This window comes from Panthera onca, chromosome A2 (assembly GCF_046562875.1).
Source record: "Panthera onca isolate mPanOnc1 chromosome A2, mPanOnc1 haplotype 2, whole genome shotgun sequence".
NCBI lineage: Eukaryota > Metazoa > Chordata > Mammalia > Carnivora > Felidae > Panthera > Panthera onca.
In genome coordinates this window covers 6,312,418-6,336,335 of record NC_138340.1, presented here as the reverse complement: position 1 = coordinate 6,336,335, position 23,918 = coordinate 6,312,418, and the positions used below count along the sequence as shown (strand labels likewise).

Sequence of the window (23,918 nt, the reverse complement as noted above, 5' to 3'; positions counted from 1 at the left end):
ACCAGGAAGGCAACCCTTTGACTAAGGCTTTTCTACTCAGGAGCCATCTGCCCTGCCATTTATTTGTACTTTGTTTGATGCACGTCTCCCTTCCTACCTGATGAAATGGAACCGGAGAAACCACACGCTTAAAGTTGCTCTGGCAGGCCGTGGCTTACTAACGATACAAGATAAGGAACTATTCACATTTTGAAGTTTATCCGTGTACGATCCAAATCTGCACCTTGTAAGCCCTTCTGCAGAGTGGGCATTCCGGGGACATCTCGCCTCTGAGTCTGACTGGGGGAGCTCATCCCCCCCCCCCACACCCCCCCGGTGGCCGGAGGCCCAGGCTCCTCAGGGGCCATGAGCAAGAGCCTGGATTTATCGCCTCCTCTCTGGGGCGTCAGGCCCAGCATACACTGTTCAGTCGGATGCCTGGAAAGGCCCCCATTGGGCTGGCTCCCACCTTTTCTCACCCGGGCAATGTTGGAGGAAAGAGGTTTCGAAGCAAAGGATGAGGCACCCCCCCTCCCCACCGTCTCCCTCAGGGTACCTGCTGCTGGGAGCTAGGACAGCCTGTGCCACAACTGCCCATCACCCCTGCCACCCCCAGCCCTGGCCACAATCCCACTTCTGCCTCCGGTGAGGGAGGCCAGATGCAGAGGAGGGGGAGGGGGCCCGGCCCAGGCCAAGAGGCTGTCCTGACATGTTTATGTTTACAGAAGGAGAAAAACCAGAGACACGAGGAAACCTTTCGGGCAGTGGCAGGGGAGATGGGAGTCCGTAGAGGTTGTCCAGCCACCAGGGACGGGACTGGAGTGATTTGGGGAAAGGGGAGACCCGCGAGGAGGTCACAGGAAGGGGAGGGGCGCCCGGGGCCAGCCGCAGCCAGAGACGGGAGAAGCGGGAGAAGAGGGAGCCTGGCGTATGAAGGACAGAGGGAGGAAGTGGAGGCAGAGAAGGAGCGGCCAGGGAGGGGAGGACAAAGATCAGCGGGTCCGAAGGGAAGATTCAAGGAAAAGGGAGGCCGTGTGAGCCGTATGGAGGGTGTTCCAGAAGTCAAACCCAGGATACCTCCTGCTCCCAAAAGAATTAAAAGCAGGGACAGGGGCTCCAACAGATCTGCACGCCCGCGTTCCCAGCAGCGTGCCTCACAACAGCCAGATGGTGGAGACAACCGGGTGTCCATCGCGGGATGAATGGGACACAACATGTGGTTTTGCCGATACCCATACAGGGCTGTCCTTCCAGACAATGGAAGGGTTTTTTTTTTTTTAAGTTTATTTATTTATTTTGAGAGAGAGATAGAGAGAGAGCATACCAGCAGGGGAGGGACAGAGAGAAAGGGAGAGAGAGAGAATCCCAAGCAGGCTCCACACTGTCGGCCCAGGGCCCGACACGGGGCTCGAACTCACGAACCGTGAGATCACGACCTGAGCCGAAACCAAGAGCTGAATGTTTAACTGACTGAGCCACCCAGGTGCCCCAGACAACAGAATGTTATTCAGCCTTAAAAAGGAATGAAATCCTGATACATGCTAGAATACGGATACACTTGAAAACATTAGGCTAAGTGAAATAAACCAGACACGAAAGGACAAATATTGTACGATTCCACTTACTTGAGGTCCCCAGGCTAGGCAGATTCATAGACAGGCAGCAGATTAGAAGCTACCCGGTACCTTAGTGCCACCGAGCTGCACACTTAAAAATGATGACAATGGCAAATTTTACGTCATGTCTACCTTACCACGAGAAAAAGAAGGAGGAAGGGGTAAAAACCGTGGAGAGCTCCAGGCAGGCGAGGTCAGCGGGAAAAGCCAGACCCTGCAAAGCACGTCTTTCCAGGTACTTTCAATGTTGAATTGGAAGCTTCCCCGAAAATACCCCAAACCAGGCAATAGCAGGGGCCCCCCTGCTCTCCCTCTCCTGGTAGAGGACTGGCCCTGCCTGACCAAATGGTCCAGAGTTAGGGTTGCGAGACTGAGGAAACCAAATCAGAGGACACCCAGTTAGATTTGAGTGTCAAATATTACGATGCTTTGGAATATACTTATCCTAAAAAAATACTTGGGGTTTATCTGAGATTCAAATATAACTGAGTGCCTTGTATTTTATGTGGCAATACTATCCTTGGGGACCTCTTCTTTTTAAGCACATCTATTAACATCTCCATCCATCTTTTTATTTGTTTGTTTGTTTGTTTATTTTAAAGTGATCTCTATGCCCAACCTGGGGCTTGAACTCACAACCCTGAGATCAAGAGGCACATGCTTTACCAACTGAGCCAGCCAGGCGCCCTCCTGGGGGACTTGTGTAGGGTCCATGAAGGGGGCCATGTTCCCTCGTGGCCCCTTCAGGCCACCAGCTGGGACAGTGTCTCACAGGCTGCCTGAGACCACATAGGTGCCTGGGGCCATGCTCAGCATTGGCTTTGCAGGAGGCAGTGGGGAGAAGCCCACCCATCCACCCACCTACCCACCAAACCCGGTCTGAGGACACTCCTAACAAAAGTCTGGACAAGGAAAGTCTCTGTGCCACAGGTCATGCCCAAGCTGGCTTTTGAAGGATGAATAGGAGTTTGCCAGGCCAACCATAGGTGGACTAGGAGAACAGGTTTTCCAAGGAGAGGAAAGGCAAGTTCCCTGGCTGGGGGAAAAGATGGCAGAATGATTGGGAAGGAGAGAGAGAAGAGAAAAAGGAATAGGGCAAGGAGAGAGAAGCGTAAGACAGAGCAGAGGGCTTGGATCCAAACAGACCTGAGTTTGAGTCTGGCTGTGTGTGATCCAGGGTGAGTCTTTGTTCCTCCCTGAGCCTCAGTCTCCTGATCTGGAAAGTGGGACAACAGTGCCCCCTGGTGGAGCTGCTGTGGGATTAGCGACAATGCAGGTTTAGTTCGGGATGACTGTGTGGGGAGCACTACCGGCTGGCACATCGTCGTCCACTTCTGTGTATCTTCTGCGTCTCACGGGGCCTGGCACGCCGCTGCTTCGCAGGTGGGTGGGTGGCAGCTTGAGGCTGCCGAGGGGGCTGGCCCCAGAGCCTTTTGTAATGTGCCCCCTGGGCTTCTCCCTGCCAGAGAGGGGAAGGTGTTGGCTGGAGCACTCCAGGCCATGAGGGAGCAGGGCCAGAAATAGGGGACGGGAGTGAGGTGAGTCGTACAAGCACAGGGTCCAGTACTGTCATGATTTAACATTTTGATCATCTGTTCATTGTGACTCTCTTTGCATGACTCTTGACATTTTATTTATTTTTATTATTTTTATTGTGTATTTATTTTTTGAGAGACACACACACACACCGAGCGTGAACAGAGGAGGGGCGGAGAGAGAGAGAGAGGGAGACACGGAATCCCAAGCAGGCTCCAGGCTCCGAGCTGTCAGCCCAGAGCCCAACATGGGGCTCGAACCCACGAACCGAGGAATCATGACCTGAGCGGAAGTCAGACGCTGAACCACCCAGGCGCCCCTGACTCTTGATTTTAAAAATATATATATTATACTAACCTGATTTTTCTGGATTCCTGAGTTTGAGGGCCCCCCCCCCCCGCTTTGATTTTGTGCCTGAGGCAAGGTCCTCACCTGCTGCACCCTAGCCTGGGCCTGGGACGGACACTTGGGGTCCAACAGACCTATGAGGAAATGTACCAAGCACCCCAGGGACAAGGCAGGGAGCCCCAGCGCTGCATGAAATTCTGCCCTTAGCGCCAAGGATGACTTATCTGTGTGCTGAGCTTTTACAAACTGATTTCGAAGACATTAAACAAGGCGGCGGGGGGTGGGGGGGAGGCAGAGCAGAGATCATTACCCCCTTTTATAAGCCCATGGGAGGGAAACCCAGCTAGCAAGGTGGAGTCAGGGCTAGAGGTCCCGACTTCCAGCCCCCTTTTTTGGGATGAGGCCGTGAAGGCCCAGGTTAGACAGATCGCCTGGGGGACATTCCACCCCACCTGGGGGGGGGGGGGGGGGTGATGGGCAGGGGCCTCTGGCACCCGCAGTCAACGCCCTCTTCCCCTCCCACACGGGTCTCCAGGAGGATGGCCTTCTAGGACAGCTCAGCGACAGCGCCGAGGACCTCAGCTTGGACTTGGGGGCCCTTCAGGGCAGCGAGTATCTCCAGGACCTGGGCCTTGGGGCCTTTTCCCACAGCCAGCCTGGGGAGGCCAGGGACAGCGGCCCCCCCAGTGAAGAGGCCGGAGGAGATTCGCCCTTCTCCAGCTCGGCAGAGTCCCAGGGCGGGCCTCGGAGACGCAGCTGGGAAAGGTCTCGGAGCTGCTCCGAGAGCTGGCAGAGGTCAGGCTTCCGCGACGCGCCCCCAGGACGGGGCGGGGCCTCGCCCCTGCAATCTGCAAGGGGGCGGGGCGGTGTCTGCAGTGTCGGCGGAGGAAGCCCCAAAGACCAGCTCCCCAGACACACATGCGTCCCGCACACACAGCCTGTGAGGGCGGACGAGCCCGCGTGCCCGCTGAATAAGCACGCACGACCCCGAGACGAAGACCGTAGGCTCGCGCGGCAGGTGCACACACGGGCCCGTGCGCACCGAGCGAGCGTACCCGCCTGCAGGCGTCCGTGCTCGCAGAGCTCCAGCCCCTACATAAAAGCCTAAATGTGGGAGGTGCCACTGGTCGCGCATGTATGCGCCAAGCCACGGATGCACTCGTGATTAGAACACAGACGTGTGCTCGACTCCACACACAGCAGCAGCCCCACACAGCGGAGGGGGGCTTTGACCGCCCCCCCCACCCCGCACCTGCCTCCCTCAACCCCTCCCAAGTCACCGCAAACAGACATCCGGTCTGGGTAAACATGATGCGTCCTCCGTGCAAAGGTGTGGACCTACCTGCAAAGTCCCCAGCAAGGCTCCCCCGACCTCTCCTCCCACATGGGGAGACTGAACACCCCCCTATACCCTGACCACTCCTCCCTGCCCCCCGGGAAGGATGGCCCACAGGTCCCCCCAAGCCCCTGGATGTGGAGCTGGGGAAACAGCCCTGTGGAGAAGACACACTGAAGCCCTGCCTTCCTCTCTTCTTCCGCCAGGCTCAGCCTCCAGGCCGCGGCTGTGAACGAGGGGCCCTGTCTCCCTCGGACGCTGGCTAGCCTTGCTCTGAACTTGCCGGGAGAGGATCTGCAGGCCTGGACCCAACAGTGTCTGTCTGGGGGTGCGACCCCAGCAGAGCACCCAGGCAAGGTGGGTGCAACCCATGACCACCCTCGGGACCACAGCTCGGGACCCAGGAGCCAGCGCGGCGGGTGGGAGGGAAGAGGTTCCTTACCTGCAGCTAGTGGGACTTACCTGTCACAGTGGGGTTGTTCATGGGGCCGCCCATAACCGGGGAGTCACTGAGTCCTGAGATTCCAGCCCAGGCCTGAGCGTTCTTCACTGGGGTGGGGTCCACAGTAGGGGATCCTAGGTCACAAGTCTAACCCATGGTCTGGGAGGCTGGGGGGATGTCTCTGCATTTCTGCAGCTGGAAGGAAGCCCCGTTGGTGACCGGGTAGATCTCGTCTCAGGTCTGGGACTCCAGCCTCAGGGCTGTAGCCTGTGGCTGAGGCATCTTTGGCCAGGACCATGACCTGGGGAGAAATCCCTGATGGGCTGACATCCGGAGCTCAGATTTCGGGGCTCCAGCCCTCGGCTGCTGCTGCGGGGATCTATCCCTGTGCCCGGTGGCCGAGGCAAGCCCCCGCCAACAACTGGAGGATGGGGCTAGAGACCCTCTATCTGGGGAGCTGGCCTGCAGTCCGGGCTGCCTCCCTGGCTTATTGAGATGCCTATTCCCCACAGGAATGTGACAGCCCTGAGAAAAGAGTGAGGTCACGGTCGGTTCCCGTGTCCTTTGATGAGATCAGCTCCCTGGAAACCTCTCCGGCTTTGGAGGTGCCCACTCCTGCTGTTCAAGGTAGCCCAGCCTGGGGGGGTTCCCTCATTCAAACCAAGAAGGGTAGGGGAGTTCTGCTGGGGGACTCCCTGGATGGGACCCCAGTTGGGCCTGAGAGTTTGGGAAAGGGCTGCTGGTGGAGGGGGCTTAGGGGCAGGAGCTGGGGCCCTACTCCTTGTGGGGGGTGGGGCAGAGGGGGAGAGGCCTCCGGCATCTGCCCCATCCTTCTGGGCCTCCAGCCAGAGTGGACCGCACCACCTCAATGCCCTCGCTCACCTAGGGCTCTTCTGTCTCTGCCTCTGTCCCCTCCTTCGTCTCCCTCGTTATCTCTGAATCTCTGTCCTAAGAGCCTGTGTCTCTCTGCTGTCGGATAGACCCAAAGTCTAAACCCAAAACTACCACTTTTCTTTTTTTTTAAATTTTAATTTATTTTTTTTAATGTTTATTTATTTTGGGGAGAGAGACAGAGACAGAGAGAGACAGAGCACAAGCAGGGGAGGGGCAGAGAGAGAGGGAGACACAGAAACCGAAGCGGGCTCCAGTCTCCGAGCTGGCAGCACAGAGCCCGACGCGGGGCTCGAACCCATAAACCGCAGGGTCTACCACTTGCTAGAAATCTCTGAGCCCTTGTGGCTTTCTCTGTAAGAAGGGAGCAATGAGCATATCTCCAGGGGGCTACCTGGGGCTTCACTGAGCACACCTGTGCACAGCACTTGGCATACAGTAAGCACTCCTGAGACACGGGGCGGGGGCGGGGGCGGGGGCGGGGGGGGGGGGGGAGGGAGGGACAGGGGTGCGCTTCCGACACTGGATCTCTGCCCCCTTGGTGCCTCCCCTCCCCGAGTGGCAAGCCCCCTCTGGACGGTCTCCAGTTCCGCAGGGATGGGTCAGAGGGGGTCCACACAGGGCCGGCCTGCCCCAGAGCCCCCTGACACCTATGCCTCCTGGGGTGGGGGCCGCTTCCAGGCCTGGAGCCGCCGGTGCTGGAGTGCATGGAAAAGGACCACGTGGAACCGGATCACGTGTGAGTGTCTGCCTCGCGGTGGGGAGGGGACCCCCAGTGGACCGCCAAGGGGCCAAGGCGGGGGTCCCTCCCAAGCCCCCCGTGACCTCGGTCTTCTCTCCCATCCCATCCCTCTCCCAGAGGAGAGACCCAGGCCCCTCAGAAAGGTTCTCACTATGGCATCGGGGGAGGGGCTGAGCCCCCCGGGCAGGGGCTGGATGGGGACCTGGGGACCGGCTGGGCAGTCACAGCGCGTCTTGGGGGATGTGTCTACAACCAGGGCGACGGTGCGCTGTTTTTACACACTTCCCCCGCCCCCTACCCCAGGCTGATTGTCCAGAAGGTGCTTCAGGAACTTCGACAGTACCACGGGTGAGTGGGAAGGGGGACACGCGTGAGGGAACGGGGCTGGGAAGACAGACCAGACGTGAAGGACAGTGTGGGGAGAAAGCCTGCGGGGACAGGTGTGGACAAGACGGGGAGATAGGGGAGAAAACAGGGATGGGAGAGGTGGGGGGAGGAATGCACGTGGGAAAGGACAGGGGACATGTGGGGGGCGGGGGGACCCAGCCCAGAAGGTACCTGTACACAAATGAGAAACGATGCCTCTTTCCCAAGACACTGCCATTTGCTAGAAAGTCTTCCTGACGTGCTGATTTTGTTTGGCCGAGAGGTGTTACCACCCTCTCTGCTGGGAAACCAGTCATAGTGACCGTGGATAGAGCCCACAGTGGGAGGGATGGTGGGGTCCTGGATGTGGCTCCAGGGCACCGGAAGGTGGGGGTGGGGGGAGAGGCAGGAGATGGGACATCTGGGGAAGGAGGGGCTGCCGACCCACTCATCTGTCCCCTCTGACCCTGCAGGGCCCGACAGAGGGCTCGCTTGTCAGTGAGCCCTGGAGAAGCCCACTCAAACCTCACCTGGTTTGAGTTCCTGTCTGAGTAAGTTTGCAAGTGGGAGTTTCGGGCTGGGGCCCCGTCCTGGCTTTGCGCACATCTACCAGTGGCCCTCTGTGCAGGACCCTAAGCTGGGGGCGGGAGGTGGGGTCCCCCCCCCCCGCCATCCTCTCACTGGAACTGCCAGGGCAACGATGGAGGTAGGGGCTGGGGAGGCGCCTCATACACCTTGGAGGGCAGAGGAGGACTTCCGGGAGGAGGCGACGGCTTGAGCTGGCTTCCGATGGAAGAGTAGGGGTTCACCAACACATGGGGAGGAGGACGGGGGCAAGAAAGGGGTGCCTTCCCGGGGAACGGAAAGGCCTAAGGAATGGTGTCAGGGTGGGGCTGGGAAGAGGGAAGGTGAGGGAAGTCAGCAGGGGTCAGATCACCTCTGAGACTCTGGAGCACCGCTCTCTGGTGATTGGTAATGGCGAGCACAGACTGGGCTGGGGGGAGGGCAGGGTCTGCAGACTGGAGGTGTGGATCTCCCTCCAGTGGATAGATTCCGCAGGGGCTGGGTTTGTTTGCTGCTGACTCAATAAATACCGTTGATCCTTGAACAACACGGGTTTGAACTGCGCGGGTCCACTTATCCGTGGATTTTTTTCAATAAATACTTGTACAGGACCCTAAATGTATTTTCTCTTCCTTATGATTTTCTTTAAAAAAAAAAAAAAAAACAACGTTTATTTATTTTCGAGAGAGAGAGAAAGCGAGTGGGGAAGGGCAGAGATAGAGAGGGAGACGGGGAATCCGCGCAGAGCCCCACGCAGGGCTCGAACCCGCGAACCGCAAGATCATGACTTGAACTGAAATCAAGAGTCGGACGCTTAACCGACTGAGCCACCCAGGCGCCCCTCTTCCTTGTGATTTTTGTAGTAACATCTTCTTTTCTCTAGCTTGCCTTATTGTTAGCACACAGTACCCAATACCCATAACACATAAAAAATGTGTTAATTGACAGTTTACGTTTTCAGTAGCTAAGTTGTGGGGGAGTCAGAAGTTATATACGGATTTCTGACTGTGCAGGGGGTTGGCGCCCCAACCTCTGCGTTGTTCAAGGGTCAACTGTATTCATTAAATGAGGGGGTGCCGGTAATCCAGGAGAGGCATGACAGTGAACCGGGGCTGGGATATAAGGGAGAAGAGGAGAGCAGGATTTGAGAGATACCCCAAAGGAAAAATGGGCAGGATTCGTAGGCTGATCAGAAGGTGGGGTCGCGGGTGAATAGCAGGGAGGAGGCAGAAATGGACAGAGCCAAGATTTCCAGCCTGGGCCCGCTGAGGGACCCCAAGCTTGAGACCATGTTGCAGTCCCCTCTGTGAACCCGGTACCCCCATCTCCTGGAACTTGGTAACCATCTGTGTTTGTTGAGTGAATAAGTGATTGAGAGGAGGGAGGAGAGAGTGCGGGGACCACAGAAGAAGCGAAACAGGACGAAGGGGACGCAGGGGACAAATTCCACGTGGGGTCCAGGAGCGACCTGGGCCTGCCGTCCCTCCCTGTTCATCTTTCCACCCCTTAGGAGCGAAGACAGCGCCAGCAAGATTGAGCGGAGTGACAGGAGCACCAGGGTGAAACGCAGACTGAGCTCCCTCCGCTGTAGAGTCACCAGACAGAAGGAGAAGGTCAGGGGGCGCCGGACCGGGGTGGGGGTGGGTACCCCGTCCACCTTCTCCACATTGTCAGGTTGCCCCTGGCCCTGGAGCCCTGTGACGCCAGGGAGATCCGAATGCGCGGGGCGTTCTGAGGTTCGCTTCTGTCCCCCACAGGGGAAGAGCCCAGCACAACCAAAGGACAAGGGTCAGGATGCTAGAGAGAGGAAGGAATGCATCCATGGGCACCAGCTGGCCCAGGGGACGTTCGTCGGCCACTCCAGCTGTCCCCTGTGCGGCAAACCCTTCCTGAGCTCTGGTGAGTCTGGTGGCCCCGCCCAACCCTCCGGATGGCAGCCAGTCTCTCAACTTTACTGCCTCTAAATCTCTCTCTCATGGCCTCCTGTGCTGGTTACTCCCTCAGCCCACTTCACCCCTGCCAAGTGGAGGCTCCCTGGAGAGCACCGGGGGCCTAGGGGCAGGGACCCTGTGGCTACCTCGGTTTTTTGTCGTTGCAAAAATCCTCTGGCAAAATTCTGACTCAGGCGGTGGGTTAGCTAGGGCTGCCTGACAAAATACCACGATCTGGATGGTTCGAACAAACAGAATTGTACAGCAGACACTTGAACAACGTGGGGGTTAGGGACGCTGACCATCCCACCCCACCCCCACTCTGCAGAGTCTATATACAACTCTTAGCAGTATTTTGGCACAACAAACTAACTCCTCCTACCCCTCCAGAGGGGGTGAGTAGCCCCCCTTTCCCCCCCTGGACTTTCAGTTTAATTTTCTATTAATTTTTAAATCTTCGTTTATTTTTGAGAGGGAGAGAGTGTGTGTGCGAGCAGGGGAGGATCAGAGAGGGGGACAGAGGATCCGAAGCGGGCTCCGCACTGACAGCAGAGAGCCCGATGCGGGGCTCGAACTCACGAACCTCTAGATCATGACCTGAGCCTAAGTCCAACGCTCAAGCAACTGAGCCCTCCAGGTGCCCCTAGACTTTAATTTTAGAATCACAGAAAAGTGGAGAGAGCAGAGAGGGTCGCTTTCTAACTTTCCTCCCGGTTCCTGCCATGTTAGCATCACCTGTGACCACAGTACATTTGTCATAACTTAGGAACCAACATTGGTGCAGTAAGTTTTTAAGTTTTTTTAAAAAATGTTTATTTATTTTTGAAAGAGAGAGAGAGAGAGAGACAGAGCATGAGTGGGGGAGGGGCAGAGAGAGAGGGAGACAGAATCGGAAGCAGGCTCCGGGCTCTGAGCTGTCAGCACAGAGCCGGATGTGGGGCTTGGACCCATGAACCAGGAGATCATGGCCTGAGCTGAAGTCGGACGCTTAACCGACTGAGCCACCTGGGCTCCCGGGGGCAGTATTATTCATCAAACTAGATTTTCCTCAGATTTCACCAGATTTCTTCTTCCACTCAGGTTCTCTCCGTTTCAGGACCCAACTCAGAATACTGTATTATCTCTAGTCATCCTGTCTCCCTAGTTTCTCTGGTCTGTGAAGTTTCCTCAGTCTTTCTGTATTGCTCGTGACCTTCACGGTCTTGAGAAGTATCAGCTGGGTTTCTAGTATGATGTCCCCCATCTGGGTGTATCCCATGCTTTCTCATAATTAGGGTTATAGGCTCAGGAACCTTCTTGCCTCCTCCTATCAGGGGATAAGTGCTACCGACACAACACCCCTGAGGATATTAACCTTCACCCCCTGGTTAAGGTTACACCTGCCAGGTGACCGTCTTTTCCCTTTCCCTACTCTGTGCTTTGGCAAGAAGTAACTCAATGTAGCATACTCTCACGATGGCGGGAATCAAGGTCTGCCTCCTGGAGACAATTTTCAGGACAGATCTTTGAGATCACAGAAGATTAGAGTTTATGTAAAGGAAAATATGTGGGGTGCCCTTAGCATGGTGCCTGGTACGTAGGGGTACGTAGCGTCCATCATCATCACCCTGTATCGTCGAGTTAAAGCTAGCGTCGAAACCACAGACCCCCAACCATACCCCCATGCCTGTGTAAGGAGGCCTGTGGGGCCACAACGGCCGTGACTCGCTCCCAGCAGGCTGAGAGTACCCGCCCCCGCCAGGTTTAACGAGCCACAAACCTACCTACCGCTGGAGGCATTCAAAGCCAGATGTTACTATCTGTCCCTTAGAGGAAACAGCCCCACAGGAAGTTCCGCAGAACAGGGAATGAGTCACGCTCCAGGTAATTACGGAGGGCAGGTCTCCAGGGGTAAAGCGGAGATGCTTTCCCAGAGACCAGCCCCGCCGACAGAACACCATTCCGGACAGTCTTGTTAATAGCCTTGACCTCTGAGGTTCCCCATGGCCTGACCCCGCCTACCTCTCCACTTTTGCCCACATACACCACCTGCACCTTGCTCATTCAGTGCTGTTCCCGGAACTCCCTCGGCCGCATAACTCTTACTCACCCTTTAACCCAAAGCCACGGCCACGTCCCCCAGGAGGCCTGGATTGTGGATTAGGCGACTGTATCCGTGTCCGAGTGTCTCTTAGGGCAGTTGCTGTTAGCCGAGAGGACATTGGCAATATCTGGAGGCCTTTTTTTTTTTTTTTTTTTTTTTTTTTGTCGTCAGAACTGGGGTGCTACTTGCATCTAGCGGATACGGGCCAGGGGTGCTGTTCAACATCCTCCAACACATAGAACACCCCCCGACAACAGAGAACCATCCAGCCCCAATTGCCAATAGCTCCAAGACTGAGAAACACTGCCACAGACTCATGTTCCCAACGTCTCCTTAGCTCTTAGCAGAGTCCCTGGCCCATGACAAGGACTTCATAAATGCAGAGCGGTTGGATACATACAAGAAAGATAAGAGATACCTCTCCTTTTTGCCAGGCTCTTGAGGAAGTTGGTGTCTACGTTTAGGGGAGAACTGTATCAACCTGAAGGTTTCTATATCCAAGGTAGCTATAGAAATAAGGATCCTGCCACTTTTCCTGCTTAAAATCGTCAATGGCTCCCCATTGCCTTTGGAATAAAGTCCCAAAGTCATAGGAACTCTGAGAGTGAGCATTTACACATCCATTGAGACCTCAAAAGCACCTGTGTCAGGGCTTCTGACCTCTGAGGAAGCACGTCCCTGTGCTTCCAGAACCTCCAATTTCCTGGACGTGCTCCCTCTCTTGACCATGATGCAATAGACTTCAACTGCAGGCAGGTCGCTTGGGGACTCTGCTACCCTGTTTCTGAACTGAGGGCTCTCGACCACAGATTGTGGGTGTTTTGAAGTGGGTTTGGCTTGGAACGATCTCGGCTTGGTTGGCCAGCTTGAACCTTGGGCGAAAGAGGTGCTTGGCTCCTCTCCTGGTTACTGCCCCACTGCCACACCAGGGGTGGGCCTGGGAAGGGGTGGGGCAGCCTCAGAGCCCGGATGTCTGATCGTGCCCAGGGGAGTGCTGAACTGGGGGAGGGGAGGCATCTGGCATTTTTTTCTGGTGTCTAAGAACACCTGTGTGTGTTGGCGGGGGGGGGGGGGCGCGGTCTGGCTTGTATTTTAGACTCTGGACACTTGTATGGGGGTATCTACTAGTATCTGTGTCAGAGGTATCTGGTATGTGTTTGGGGGGAGCCTCTAGAAGTTTCTGAGTAGGGTTTTTGACACGTTTCTATCTGGGGGTGTCTGATGGCTCCTGGGTGAAGATGTCTGGTACTTTGGGGGTGATTTGGCATGTTTTTCAGATTCTGAGTCGTTTGGGGGGGTAACTAACAGATCTAGGTAGGGTGTCTGACCTATTTGGGGTACCCGAAAGCATGTTTTGAGTATCTGATGGCACCTGCCTGGGTGTCTAGTATGAGTTTTGGGTATCTGGACAGACCCATGTAGGGGTGTCTGGAACGACTTGAGAGCCATATGGCTTTTTCCCAGACTTGTCTAGCTTTCTGCAATCCACGCTGCCCCTTCTTCGCAGGTGACAGACCTGTTCGGTCCATTTCTTGTACCCTGTCCTTAGACTCCTCGCCCTGGGCCTCGGTCCCCTGCGACGTCCCCCGGCGCCCGCCGATCCCCGGTTCCAGGCACCCCTGATTCCCTCAAGATGCCCCCCAGCCCCGCTGACCCGCCCCCACAAGGATCGCCCTCACCCTCACCGCAGGGACCCTCCCTGTTCGGTCCCGGGGTCCCCCCTCCCTGTTCGGTCCCGGGGTCCCCCCTCCCTGTTCGGTCCCGGGGTGGCGGCGGAGGACCCTCCCCGCAGCTCCAGCCTCAGCCTGAAGCAAAGTCCGCGCGAGCCACGCCCCCTTCCGGGCCCACGCCCTCTGACCCGCCCCCCGGGGCGGGCACGCGCGTGCGCAGCTCTCCCGCGCGGCTTCCCACTTCCGGCCCCGTGCGGCGGGCTGCGGTGGATCCTAGGAGGCCGGGCGGCAGCGGCGGCGGCGGCGGCGGAGGCGGCGGCGAACGGCCTGCGGGGACCGGGCCAGGTGAGGGCAGCGGGGACCGGGCCAGGTGAGGGCAGCGGGCCGGGCCCGAGGAGAACGGAGCTCGGGAGGGAGGCCTCGGGCCCCGGGAACGCGCCGTCGAGCCCCGGGGATGGCCTGGGGCGCCGGACCCCCGGAGCTGCTTCAGCCTCGGGTTGGGCCCCCCTGGAGTCTTCCAAACTGGAGGGCGGGTCCTGCCGTTCAGGCTGCCCCTTCAGTGCATGTGGGCTCCAGCTGGCGAAGGCAGAGGTGCAGACGGTGCCCGCCGGCGCCATCCGAGCTCCAGCCCTCGGGTGGTGCAGCCTCCCCCCAGCTCAGGTCTCCGGGGTCCAGGTTCTGGAGCGCCCGGGGCGGGACTGGGGATATAGTGATAAGCATAAACAGTGACCAGCTCTGTGGTGCTTCAGGCCTCTGTGCAGAACTCCCTCCGTGGAGCGGACGCCCTCCGAGCTAGAGAGCGTCTGGGCAACAAAACTATACCAAGAATGTGTGCTTTGGATCATCCTCCAGTTCCTTATGGAAGAATTTTAGATGTTGCGGTGCTGCTTTCTTTGCAGGGATGAACGAGAGGCCCTTGATCTTTGCATGGTCTGTGGTCGTTACCGTCCCCCGATCTTTTTTACCTGTTGCTCTGTTGGGATGGAAGCCTTAGAAGAGATGGCTGGCGCAGAGCGTAAAAAGTTTTCTTGGTGGGCGGGGGGTCCTCTTTAAGTTTTACCTAGAAGTGAAGGACATAGCTCTACCCCCTTCGCCTCATTTGGGGAGAGTGGAACTCCATCCAGCCAAAAGCCTTAAAGGGCCTTTTTCTTGTCGAGGAGAGAGAGTTCAGGACAGCATAAACAGCCCCATGGCCTCGGGCAATTTGGAGATGATTTTACGGGTGATACATTGCATATCTGGCTGGGTGAATGGTTAACCCTGAAATTGTGTGGAGAAGTGCCAAGAGCGCGGGCTTGAGTGTGAAGTCAGATCTGGGCTGTGGTCCCAGGGCCGTCACATTTTAGCCCTGTAACGTTGCTAAGCCTCAGTCTCCCCATCTTTAAAATGGGAATAAGTATTGGTTAGCGATTCGACCAGACAATATGGGTAAAGTGCATAGCAGAGTGCCTGGCTTACGGTGAATACTCAGTAAATGTTATTTATGCCGTGTATATGTGCATGCCCCCAGACTTGTATTTTGAGGTTGATGATAATAAAGAGCCTGGAAAACGCGAGCATCTCAGTTGTTGTTTGGACTGGGTCAAAGTGTATACTTTATCAGTAGTTGGCTATTCTCTGGGTCAAGCCCTTTTGAGAAAAAGGTTGTTCTAAAGGGAATAGGAGCATAGTGCCAGAAGGCATAATAAATGCAGTTCTTGTAAACATAATTTGGGGGTTTGAATAGCTTATTTCATTTTTAAATGGCATGCACAGAGAAATGGAAAAAGCGATTCTTTGATTCTTTTCTTTCTCTCTCTCTCTCTTTTTTCCCTAAATTGACTTTACAATGCCCTCACTTTGAAAGCTGAAGTGGCATGTACATTGTTTCTGGTGTAAGCTGTGTTATAATTTTCATTCTTGTCACACAGTAGCAATTACCGCTGGCCGCAGGGCCATTACCCTTGTCACCAGCCCCTGGGACTAGGGCTGTGGTCACCAGCTGTGCCTCCCTGGGTGTTTACCTACCACATGTTTAGCATATTTCTGATCCTTGTGTCAAGGTCTCCTTCTTTCTTCCTCATTCATCCTAAGTCCCGTTTCCATTTCTTCAAGACTTTGAAAACGTTTTCATCTCGGCTCTCTCAAGTAATTTAAAACTCAGAGACCTTTATGAAGTCCAAATAGTTTGTTTCTTTGTTATTTATTAGTTGGGTTTTACTTCTCCCCTGAAAGCGGTGGAGAGCTGCCTGCCGTGTTTTGAAAACCCTTTCTCCAGGTGCAGAACAATTCCGGTCACAGCTCCGCAGCTGCCTGGAGGAATTTTCTGGAGGAGGAATGTGACTCTTGGGGGGAGGGAGCAAAGTGATTAAAATAATGTCCTCAGTGGAGGGACCCCTGCTGCTGTGCTTCGTGTTTGTTGTTAAAATTGCCCGTGAGTGTAAAACTCAGCCCGCTGGCTTCTCTGCTTTTGCTTAGTTTTCAACTGAGTATAAAGTTGCAGTTGGTTATGTTCAAAGTAGCAAACACACCAGCTGATTTACATCATACCTTGAAATCAATATTCTAAAGATTTAACGTATCCTGTGTGGTTACATTTTAAACTCCTATCACTTTTTTTTTTAATTTTTTAATGTTTATTTATTTTTTGAGAGAGAGAGATAACACGAGCAGGGGAGGGGCAGAGAGAGGGAGACACAAACTCTGAAGCAGGCTCCAGGCTCTGAGTTGTCAGCACAGAGCCTGATGCGGGGCTCGAACTCACACAACCTCGAGATCATGAATTGAGCCAAAGTCAGATGCTTAACTGACTGAGCCACCCAGGTGCCCCCTTTTTCTTTATGTAACAGCTTTATTGAGATGGAATTCACCTACCACAAAATTCACCCTTTTAATGTGTGGTAAATTATTTAGTGGGTTTGTTTTTTTTTTTAAGTTTATTTTGAGAGAGAAAGAGAGAGTGCACGGGTGAGGGGCAGAGAGAGAGAGAGAATCCCAAACAAGCTCTGCACCATCAACGTGGAGCCCATTGTGGGGCTCAAAATTGTGAACCTTGAGATCATGACCTGAGCAGAAATCCAGAGTCGGGTGCTTAACTGACCGAGCCACCCACCCAGCTGCCCCCTTCAGTGATTCTTAGTACTTTCCCAGAATTGTACAACTGTCACCACTATCTAATTCGGAACGTTTTATCATCTGGTTATTCTTGTGGGTGAGTTTCAGGAGGAGAGAAAGGCAAAAGAAAGAGGTGGCCTACGCAGGAGCTCCATGACTCCATTGCCACATGGGACAGAGGGAAGGAAGGACCACATCAAATTACTTGGCTGGAGTCCAGCATGTTCCTGTGCATAAGGACAACTAGGCACTGTTTATGGATAACTCTTAGTTTGCCGAGATGACCTTGCAGAGCACAAGTGAATTTAGAAAGAATAATAAATCGTGAAGTCGTCCGCAGCAGGGGCCAGTGTGCTCACCGGTCCCCACACAAGACTGAAATGGATAGTAACTGACCGGACATATTGTAGAGCAAAAAACCAGTGGTGGACCAGTGGGTTACGAAGCAGTGAGGGAGCCAGCTCTGTGGCGCTCATGACCCCAGGATATGGTCAGTGACGGTCCTTGCGATCTTTTGCGGTGGCCATTGGGAGGCTTCTCATCAGAGAAATGAAAGAGAGATGGGGAGGTGGAAAAATTGAGACCCTCCTATGTACTGTTGACGGGGCTGTAGAATGGGGCAGCCACTGTGGAAAAACCGTCTAGCAGTTCCTCCAAAAGTCACACAGAGTTACCATATGATCTCCAAATTCCACCCCTAGGGCATCTGCGCCTAAGGGAGGTGACTATATAGGCCCGCACAGAACGGGCACACTCACAGGAGCGTTATTCACAACAGCCAACCCAGATGGCCGTCCCATGAACGGAAATGTGAAATGTGACCCATCCATTCAGTGGAATATTTTTCACCCACAACAAAAGAATGACATTCGGCTACAGGTGACAACACGGATGAGCCTTGAAAACGGCATGCTGAGGGAAAGAAGCCAGTCCCCAAAGGCTGCGTGTCTTCTGGTTCCATTTATGTGAACTATCCAGAATGGGCAAATCTGTAGAGACCAAACATAGAGCAGTGGTTGCGGGGGGGGGGGGGGGGGGGGGCCGGAAAGAGGAGCACCGGGAGTGACAGCCAAGGGGCGCAGGGTTTCTTTCGGGGATGATGAGAATGTTCTAAAACCGTGGTGATAGATACACAATACTGAATATACTAACAGCCATCCAGCCTTACCCTCTAAAAGGGTGACTTGTGTGGTACATGAATTCCATCGCAGTAAAGCTGTGGCATAAGAGAAAAAGGAAAAGCCACGGGATAAGAACTAGAAGCACAGTGGAAATGGTCACGGGACAGAATTGTAAGGAGTGGTTTGAGACTAGGTGGCTAGAAATCCAACGGGGCAGGATCAGAAAACCCTAAAGAAAAAGGGAACATCGCTCCAACACAAATAGCTTGGGTTGGATTGTTGATGCTAATAGATTCTTGCTTTCCTAAAGTTGATTACAGACCGCTCCCTGTCACTGAGTCCCGTGTGCCATCCGTTGTGACGAGGGTTGAGGCAGAGATGTGGGGTCAGAACGGGCAGGAAAGTCCTCTCTCTCCTGAGGGGCGGGGGTTAGGCCGAGACTCAGCAGCAGTGACAGAGGGGGACGGCATGTGTGAAAGGCAGAGTCGGGAAAGACGTGCTAGCCAGGAAGCGCTGAGATGGGCATTTTGCAGGCTGGGGTGTTACCCTGGAGGACTTTATGGCCCTTGCTTGTCAGTGGGTGGAGGCTAGCTTGGAAGAGGCCAAGGCTGGAGACGGGGAGGCACGTTGGGAAATGACCTTGGCCTAAACAGGGACAGTGGGGAAGAGGTCAGACTCGGGTCTGCTCAAAGGTGGGTGTGTCAGGGCTCATGTGGCGGTGTGGGAGAGAGTGTGATGGAGGTGACCAGGCGGGCAGCGGGCCCTGAGGTCATCAGCTAGGGGAACTCTTCTAACGCAGCCGGGGCACCCGAGGCTTGTAGGTGCTGTTGGTATGAGCAGTCTGGCCCTCTCTCAAGTATATCTTGTGCTGGAGAGGGGGAAGCCGTGTGCCCTGCCCTCCAATCAGAGCCTCTCCCCCCACCACCCACATCCACCCCATCCCAAGGCTTCCAGGGTCTAAGGACGGTAAGAAAAGTAGGCCTTGATGAGCATCAGGGGCCCTGAGGCTGCACTGCTGTGAGATGGAGTGGGGGCGGGGCGGGGCAGTACTCACGCCCTGCCCGAGGTTGGAGGTAAGAGGGAGAGAGGCAGACAGCCTGGCAGCTGAGTGATGCAAAACCCATCAGAGATCAAGTGTGACCGAGAGCCGTGGTCTGATTAGTGTGCTCGTGGGACCAGAGGTGGAAGCCCTGGGAATTCTGGTGCTTTTCTGTCCGCTCTGAGCGGGAGTCAGCCGCCCTCGGCCTCCCCGCTGTATGTTCTGGGTGGAGAGTTGTGGCCTGGGGGACCGGAGGGCCGCCTGCGTCTCTCCTCCGTTAGGTGATTTATAGCCCACCTCTCGCCCCACGCCGATGTCCCGAAAACGTCCTAGGTGCGGTAGGCAGGACGAGGGCCCCCGGGTCACCCCCGAGATGGCAAATATGTGACCCTCTGTGGCAAAAGGAACTTTGCAGGTGTGACTGAGGATCTGGAGATGGATGAGCCCGGGTTACCCAGGAGGGTCGGGGTGAGAGAAGGAGGTGTGACGGTGGAAGCAGAGGTCAGAGGGAGGTTGGAAGGGACTCGCTGCTGCCCTGGAAGATGGAGGAGGGGCGGGAAGCCAGGTCGTGCAGGTGCCACTCGAAGCCGGGAACGGGTTCTCCCCTGGAGCCTCCAGAAGGCGGCCGCCCTCCGCCTTCTGCCCTCCAGCGCCCTCGGGGAATAGTTTGTGCTGATCTCGGCCAGGCCAGGGTTCCCGGTCCTTTGGTACAGCAGCCGTGGGGGACCCCCTACGCCCAGTGTCCATCTCCGTTGCTTGAGAGCCCAAGCTTCTCATTTGACTCGGGACCCGCCCCCAGCCCTTTCCAGCACTTCCTTCTACTATGGAAGTTTCTGGCGCTCCGGGCTTTACTCAGCGTTCTGCAGGCCTCCCTCAGGCCACTCTGGTTTCCACTTCACGCACGCACATGTACACACGTGAGCGCCCAGAGCAGGAGGGTGGCAGCAGAGGGCTCACGTCGGCTTCCGAGGCATCAGAGATGCTCCGTGAACACTCTGATCCTCAGCTCCCTGTCTGTAAAACTAGAAGCTTAACAGCCTCCTTAGTTTGTAGGGTTGGAACTGTCGTGAGGGGCTCAGCAGTGTCTGCGTTCATTCGGTACCAGCTTCCGGGGTGGCAAGAGTGAACACAACTTAGCTCTTTCCTCCTCCTCCTCCTCCTCCTGCTCCTGCTCCTCCTCCTCCTCCTCCTCCTCCTCCTCCTTCTTAATCTTAGAAATATATATACTTCATTAACAGTGCAGAAAATACACATAAATAAACAGAAACAATTTTTAAAAGTGGAGGGCAGCCACCGCGGCCGGCTCTGGAAGTTTGAGGGTTAATTATAAGTCACATCTTGAAAGTTAGTGCTTTCACCAGTGTCATTAGCTCCACCCGGCTTATTAGCAGGAAGCTAAAACCTCCCTCTTCTAGAATGTTCCCAAAGGTCTGATCCCAGGGAAGGCCCTCTGGTCCCCTGCTTGCTGGGACCTCCCTGCTGTTCACAGAGTCGTCCGTTCTGCTGGCTGCTTTTGAAAACAGGGATATTATAATTCACATACCATAACATACATCCCTTTAATGTGGATGATTCAGTGGTTTTCAGTATATTTACAGAATTGTGCAACCATCACCACTCATCACCCCACACATTCTCATCACCCCAAAAGGAAATCAAGTACCTATTAGCTGTCACTCCGCATTTCCTTTTCCCAAGCTTCTGGCGACCTCGACTCTACTTCCTGTCTCTAGATTTGCCTGTTCTGGACGTTTCGTATATAAATGTGGTTTTTTTTTGGGGGGGGGGGGTTCTTTAATGTTTGTTTATTTTTGAGAGAGAGGCAGGGAGACACAGAATCCAAAGCAGCCTCCAGGCTCTGAGCTCTCAGCCCAGAGCCCGATGTGGGGCTCGAACCCACAGACTGCAAGATCATGCCCTGAGCGGAAGTCCTAACGCCCAACCGACCGAGCCACCCAGGCGCCCCTCATATATAAATGTTTTTAAGGTTCATCTGTGTTGTAGCCTGAATCTGTTTTTTAATCTGTGGCAACATGAGCATTAGAAGAATGGTGATATGGGCCACGCCACTGTGTGCACAGACTGCCCCAGGGACACTGGCCTGTTTTAATCTGTTGACCTGATGGGAGTGTTTTCTGCCCTGTCTCTGGTGATGTGGTTGGCTCCATGCTCTGGGGGCTTCTTGGCCACTGCCTCCCCATCTGGATCGTCCTTACACTGTCCCATAAATACTTAAGTCAATTGAACCACTGATCTACAGTCAAAATAAGCAGAGACAAGAGGTAGAGTGAAATCTGATGGCCTTCTAGATGGTAAAACTAACCAAACACCGAGTAACTTTGTCCTTGAAGATTTGCCAAAGTCGGTAGCTTTCCATTGGTCTAGAAGGTTCACCATGTAGATGGGCCCAAAGATAGGGGCTTCTGGGACTCTATAGTATGTTTGGTTTTGACCATGACCACAATGAAAACTAATGTTTTACGTTGTAACCTTGTAAGCATGGGTAAGCAAGCGTGCACACACACACATACATATGTGCATGTGCGACGGGATCCAAAGTTTTACTAAATACTCATCTTTATTAGTCATGATAAACTGGCATATTCTGTTGTTTTATGTTTTTAGTTTTTATTTTTAAATTTTTTTAATGTTTATTTTTGAGAGGGAAAGAGAGAGCAGGGGAGGGAGACACAGAACCCCAAGCAGGCTGTAGGCTCTGAGCTGTCAGCACAGAGCCCAACGCAGGGCTTGAACTCATGGACCATGAGATCATGACCTGAGCTGAAGCCGGACGCTCAACCGACTGAGCCCCCCAGGCGCCCCTCCTGTTGTATTTTGCGGGAAGCTGTTTCCCCGGCTCACTAAGGGGTCGTGATCCTCAGTGTCAGAACGCTGCCTTCAGATCCCAACACATACGGGAGGAAAATGTTCAGTGAAGGGTGTGGCACTTGGCGACACAATTAATGGCTGTGACTTTTAAGAACTGTACTAGTTAGTTTCTCAGGACCACTGTGACAGATTGCTACAACCTGACTGGCTTAAAATAACGAATGTATGCTGTCACAGTTCTGGGGGCTAAAACTCTGAAGTCAAGGTATCTGCAAGGCTGCACTCCCTCTGAAGGGTCTAGGGAAGGGTCCTAGAAGGCTGCCCAGGCCAGACTTCCTTGGCTCACGGCTGCATCACACCACTCTCTGCCTTTATATTCACTTGGCCTTCACCTCTGTGTGTGTTTCTGTGTCTGCGTCTCCCTCTGCATCCAAATCTCCCTCATTGCCTTGTACAGACTCCAGTCTTTGGATCTAGGGTCCACCCTTAATCCGGGCTGATGGCATCTCGAGATCCTTAAGTTAATTCCATTTGCAAAGACCCTCTTTCCAAAGGAGAGCACGTTTTGTGAGGTTCTGGGTGGCCATGCATTTTGAGGGGACCATATTCACCCCACCACAGGGCCTCCTATTTCTAGTGAGTCGTAAATGAGAGCTACAGATACTCATTTCTTAGATTCTTTACAACACAGTAACTTCAGGTATCGTAAAGTGAAAAGTAAGCGTTGAACTTCGGCCCACTCTTGGGAACCCAGTAAGTGAAGAGAGGAAATAGGAGATCTTAAGGGGAGCTAGTTTCTGCTTGAAAAGCTTCCAAATCTGAATCTCCTGTGAATATCATTTGCTATACGGCATAAACAGGTGCCTGAGACTACAGTATGTCCACTGTTTGCTTGTGTGCCTGTCTCCATATACCCTCGTCTTTCCCCATGCGTTCAAAAACCACCTGCATCAAATACAAAAGTCTTGTCAATTTGGAGAGGAAAAAACAGTTCCCTCTGCCTGGCCCTGCACCTGGCTGACATAAGTATGTGCGATTGCTTTCTTCCCGACCTTGAGACATGAAATACATTAAAATATATTCAAGCTCACACCGTTGCAGTACTAAAAGGAATACTAATGAAGGTCTTTGCAAGGTTTTGGAATTTTCCTAATACATGAGCAGGTTGCTGACTTAACGTTAATAGTTCTAGCTGGCGCTCTTAGCAGTGTGGAGATCTTGAGATGCTCAGAAACCAACCTCGTACCTGTTTGCTACCAGCATGGGCTGCTTCAGGGCTCTGGAATTCAGTAATGACTTCACGCAGTTAATCTGCTTCATTGCTTCCTTTATTCCATTCCCTTCTGTGTGTCAGGGATTAAAAATGGGTGCTTCTTATGCCACATGAGTGAGCCCTGCTGGGTTGTTGGAATAGGCCTTCCCTTCCAGAACAATCCAAGCAGATAAGGTAGACCGGGGATCAGCAGACTTTAACTCTAAAGAGCCCAATAGTAAATATTTTCGACCACACAGCCTCTGTCTCGGCTGCTCCCAAGAGCAGCCCCAGGCAACAGGGAGACAAGATGGGCATGGCTACGTTCCAATAAAACTTTATTCACAAACATAGGTGGCTGGCCCTCAGGCTGGAGTTTGCCCACTACTGCAGAAGACTCGTGACTTTTACCATTCTGGTTCTAGGGTTGCGACTCTGATTTTGTACATTTGGTGAGGGACACAGGTGAAGGGGACAGGGCATCTTCTCAGCTGCAAGTTTGCACTGGGAACTCCTTCAACACCCCTGACGCCATTTCTGTTGTCCTTTTTACAGAGATGCAGTGCCCTTGAATAATTCCCCAAGCCACTGAAAGCAAACAGGTTTTTTCTGGCATGGTATTTGCATGTTTTTCTTTCCTGCCTTCCGCCTTTAACAGAATGCTTTTTATCTGGTGAAAGAGAAACCCACTGGGCCCGGTCCAGTGTTTGATTTCCTCTGCCCTCCTTATAGCCACCTCTGCTAACATTTGTTCTGCATCCCCTGAATAAAAGTGGTTTTTTTTTTTTTTTAATAGCTAATAATAATGTTAGTTATCCAGAAATCTTCTGGAAGATTTCAGAGGTGCAGTGGCAACACCTGAATTAATCTTTTCAAAATCCTTTGTTTTCATTGAAATGTTTTGCAACCCACGTCATGTTGACTTCTGTACAGTCCGTTGAATTAACGTGATTGTTTAAAACACCAAAGAGGAAACCAGGCTGCCCTTCCTGGCCAGGCCTGGGGGAGTGGGAGGCATTGTTTTGCTGGGGCCCCTACAGTTCAGCACCTGGCCTTGGACCCAGGTCACAAGAAACACTC

General features: G+C 54.0%; 1 protein-coding gene across 1 annotated transcript in view; it reads left to right on the top strand.

The window, feature by feature from the left end:
• Positions 1-23,918, top strand: part of ARHGEF18 (Rho/Rac guanine nucleotide exchange factor 18) — an 80,614-nt gene that overhangs the window by 11,380 nt on the left and 45,316 nt on the right. Inside the window, exons 3-10 of the mRNA XM_060630110.3 lie at positions 4,015-4,274; positions 5,022-5,172; positions 5,770-5,884; positions 6,830-6,887; positions 7,194-7,238; positions 7,730-7,807; positions 9,331-9,433; positions 9,578-9,719. Of these exons, the coding sequence (XP_060486093.3) occupies positions 4,015-4,274; positions 5,022-5,172; positions 5,770-5,884; positions 6,830-6,887; positions 7,194-7,238; positions 7,730-7,807; positions 9,331-9,433; positions 9,578-9,719 (952 nt within the window). The remainder of the gene's footprint in view (positions 1-4,014; positions 4,275-5,021; positions 5,173-5,769; positions 5,885-6,829; positions 6,888-7,193; positions 7,239-7,729; positions 7,808-9,330; positions 9,434-9,577; positions 9,720-23,918) is intronic.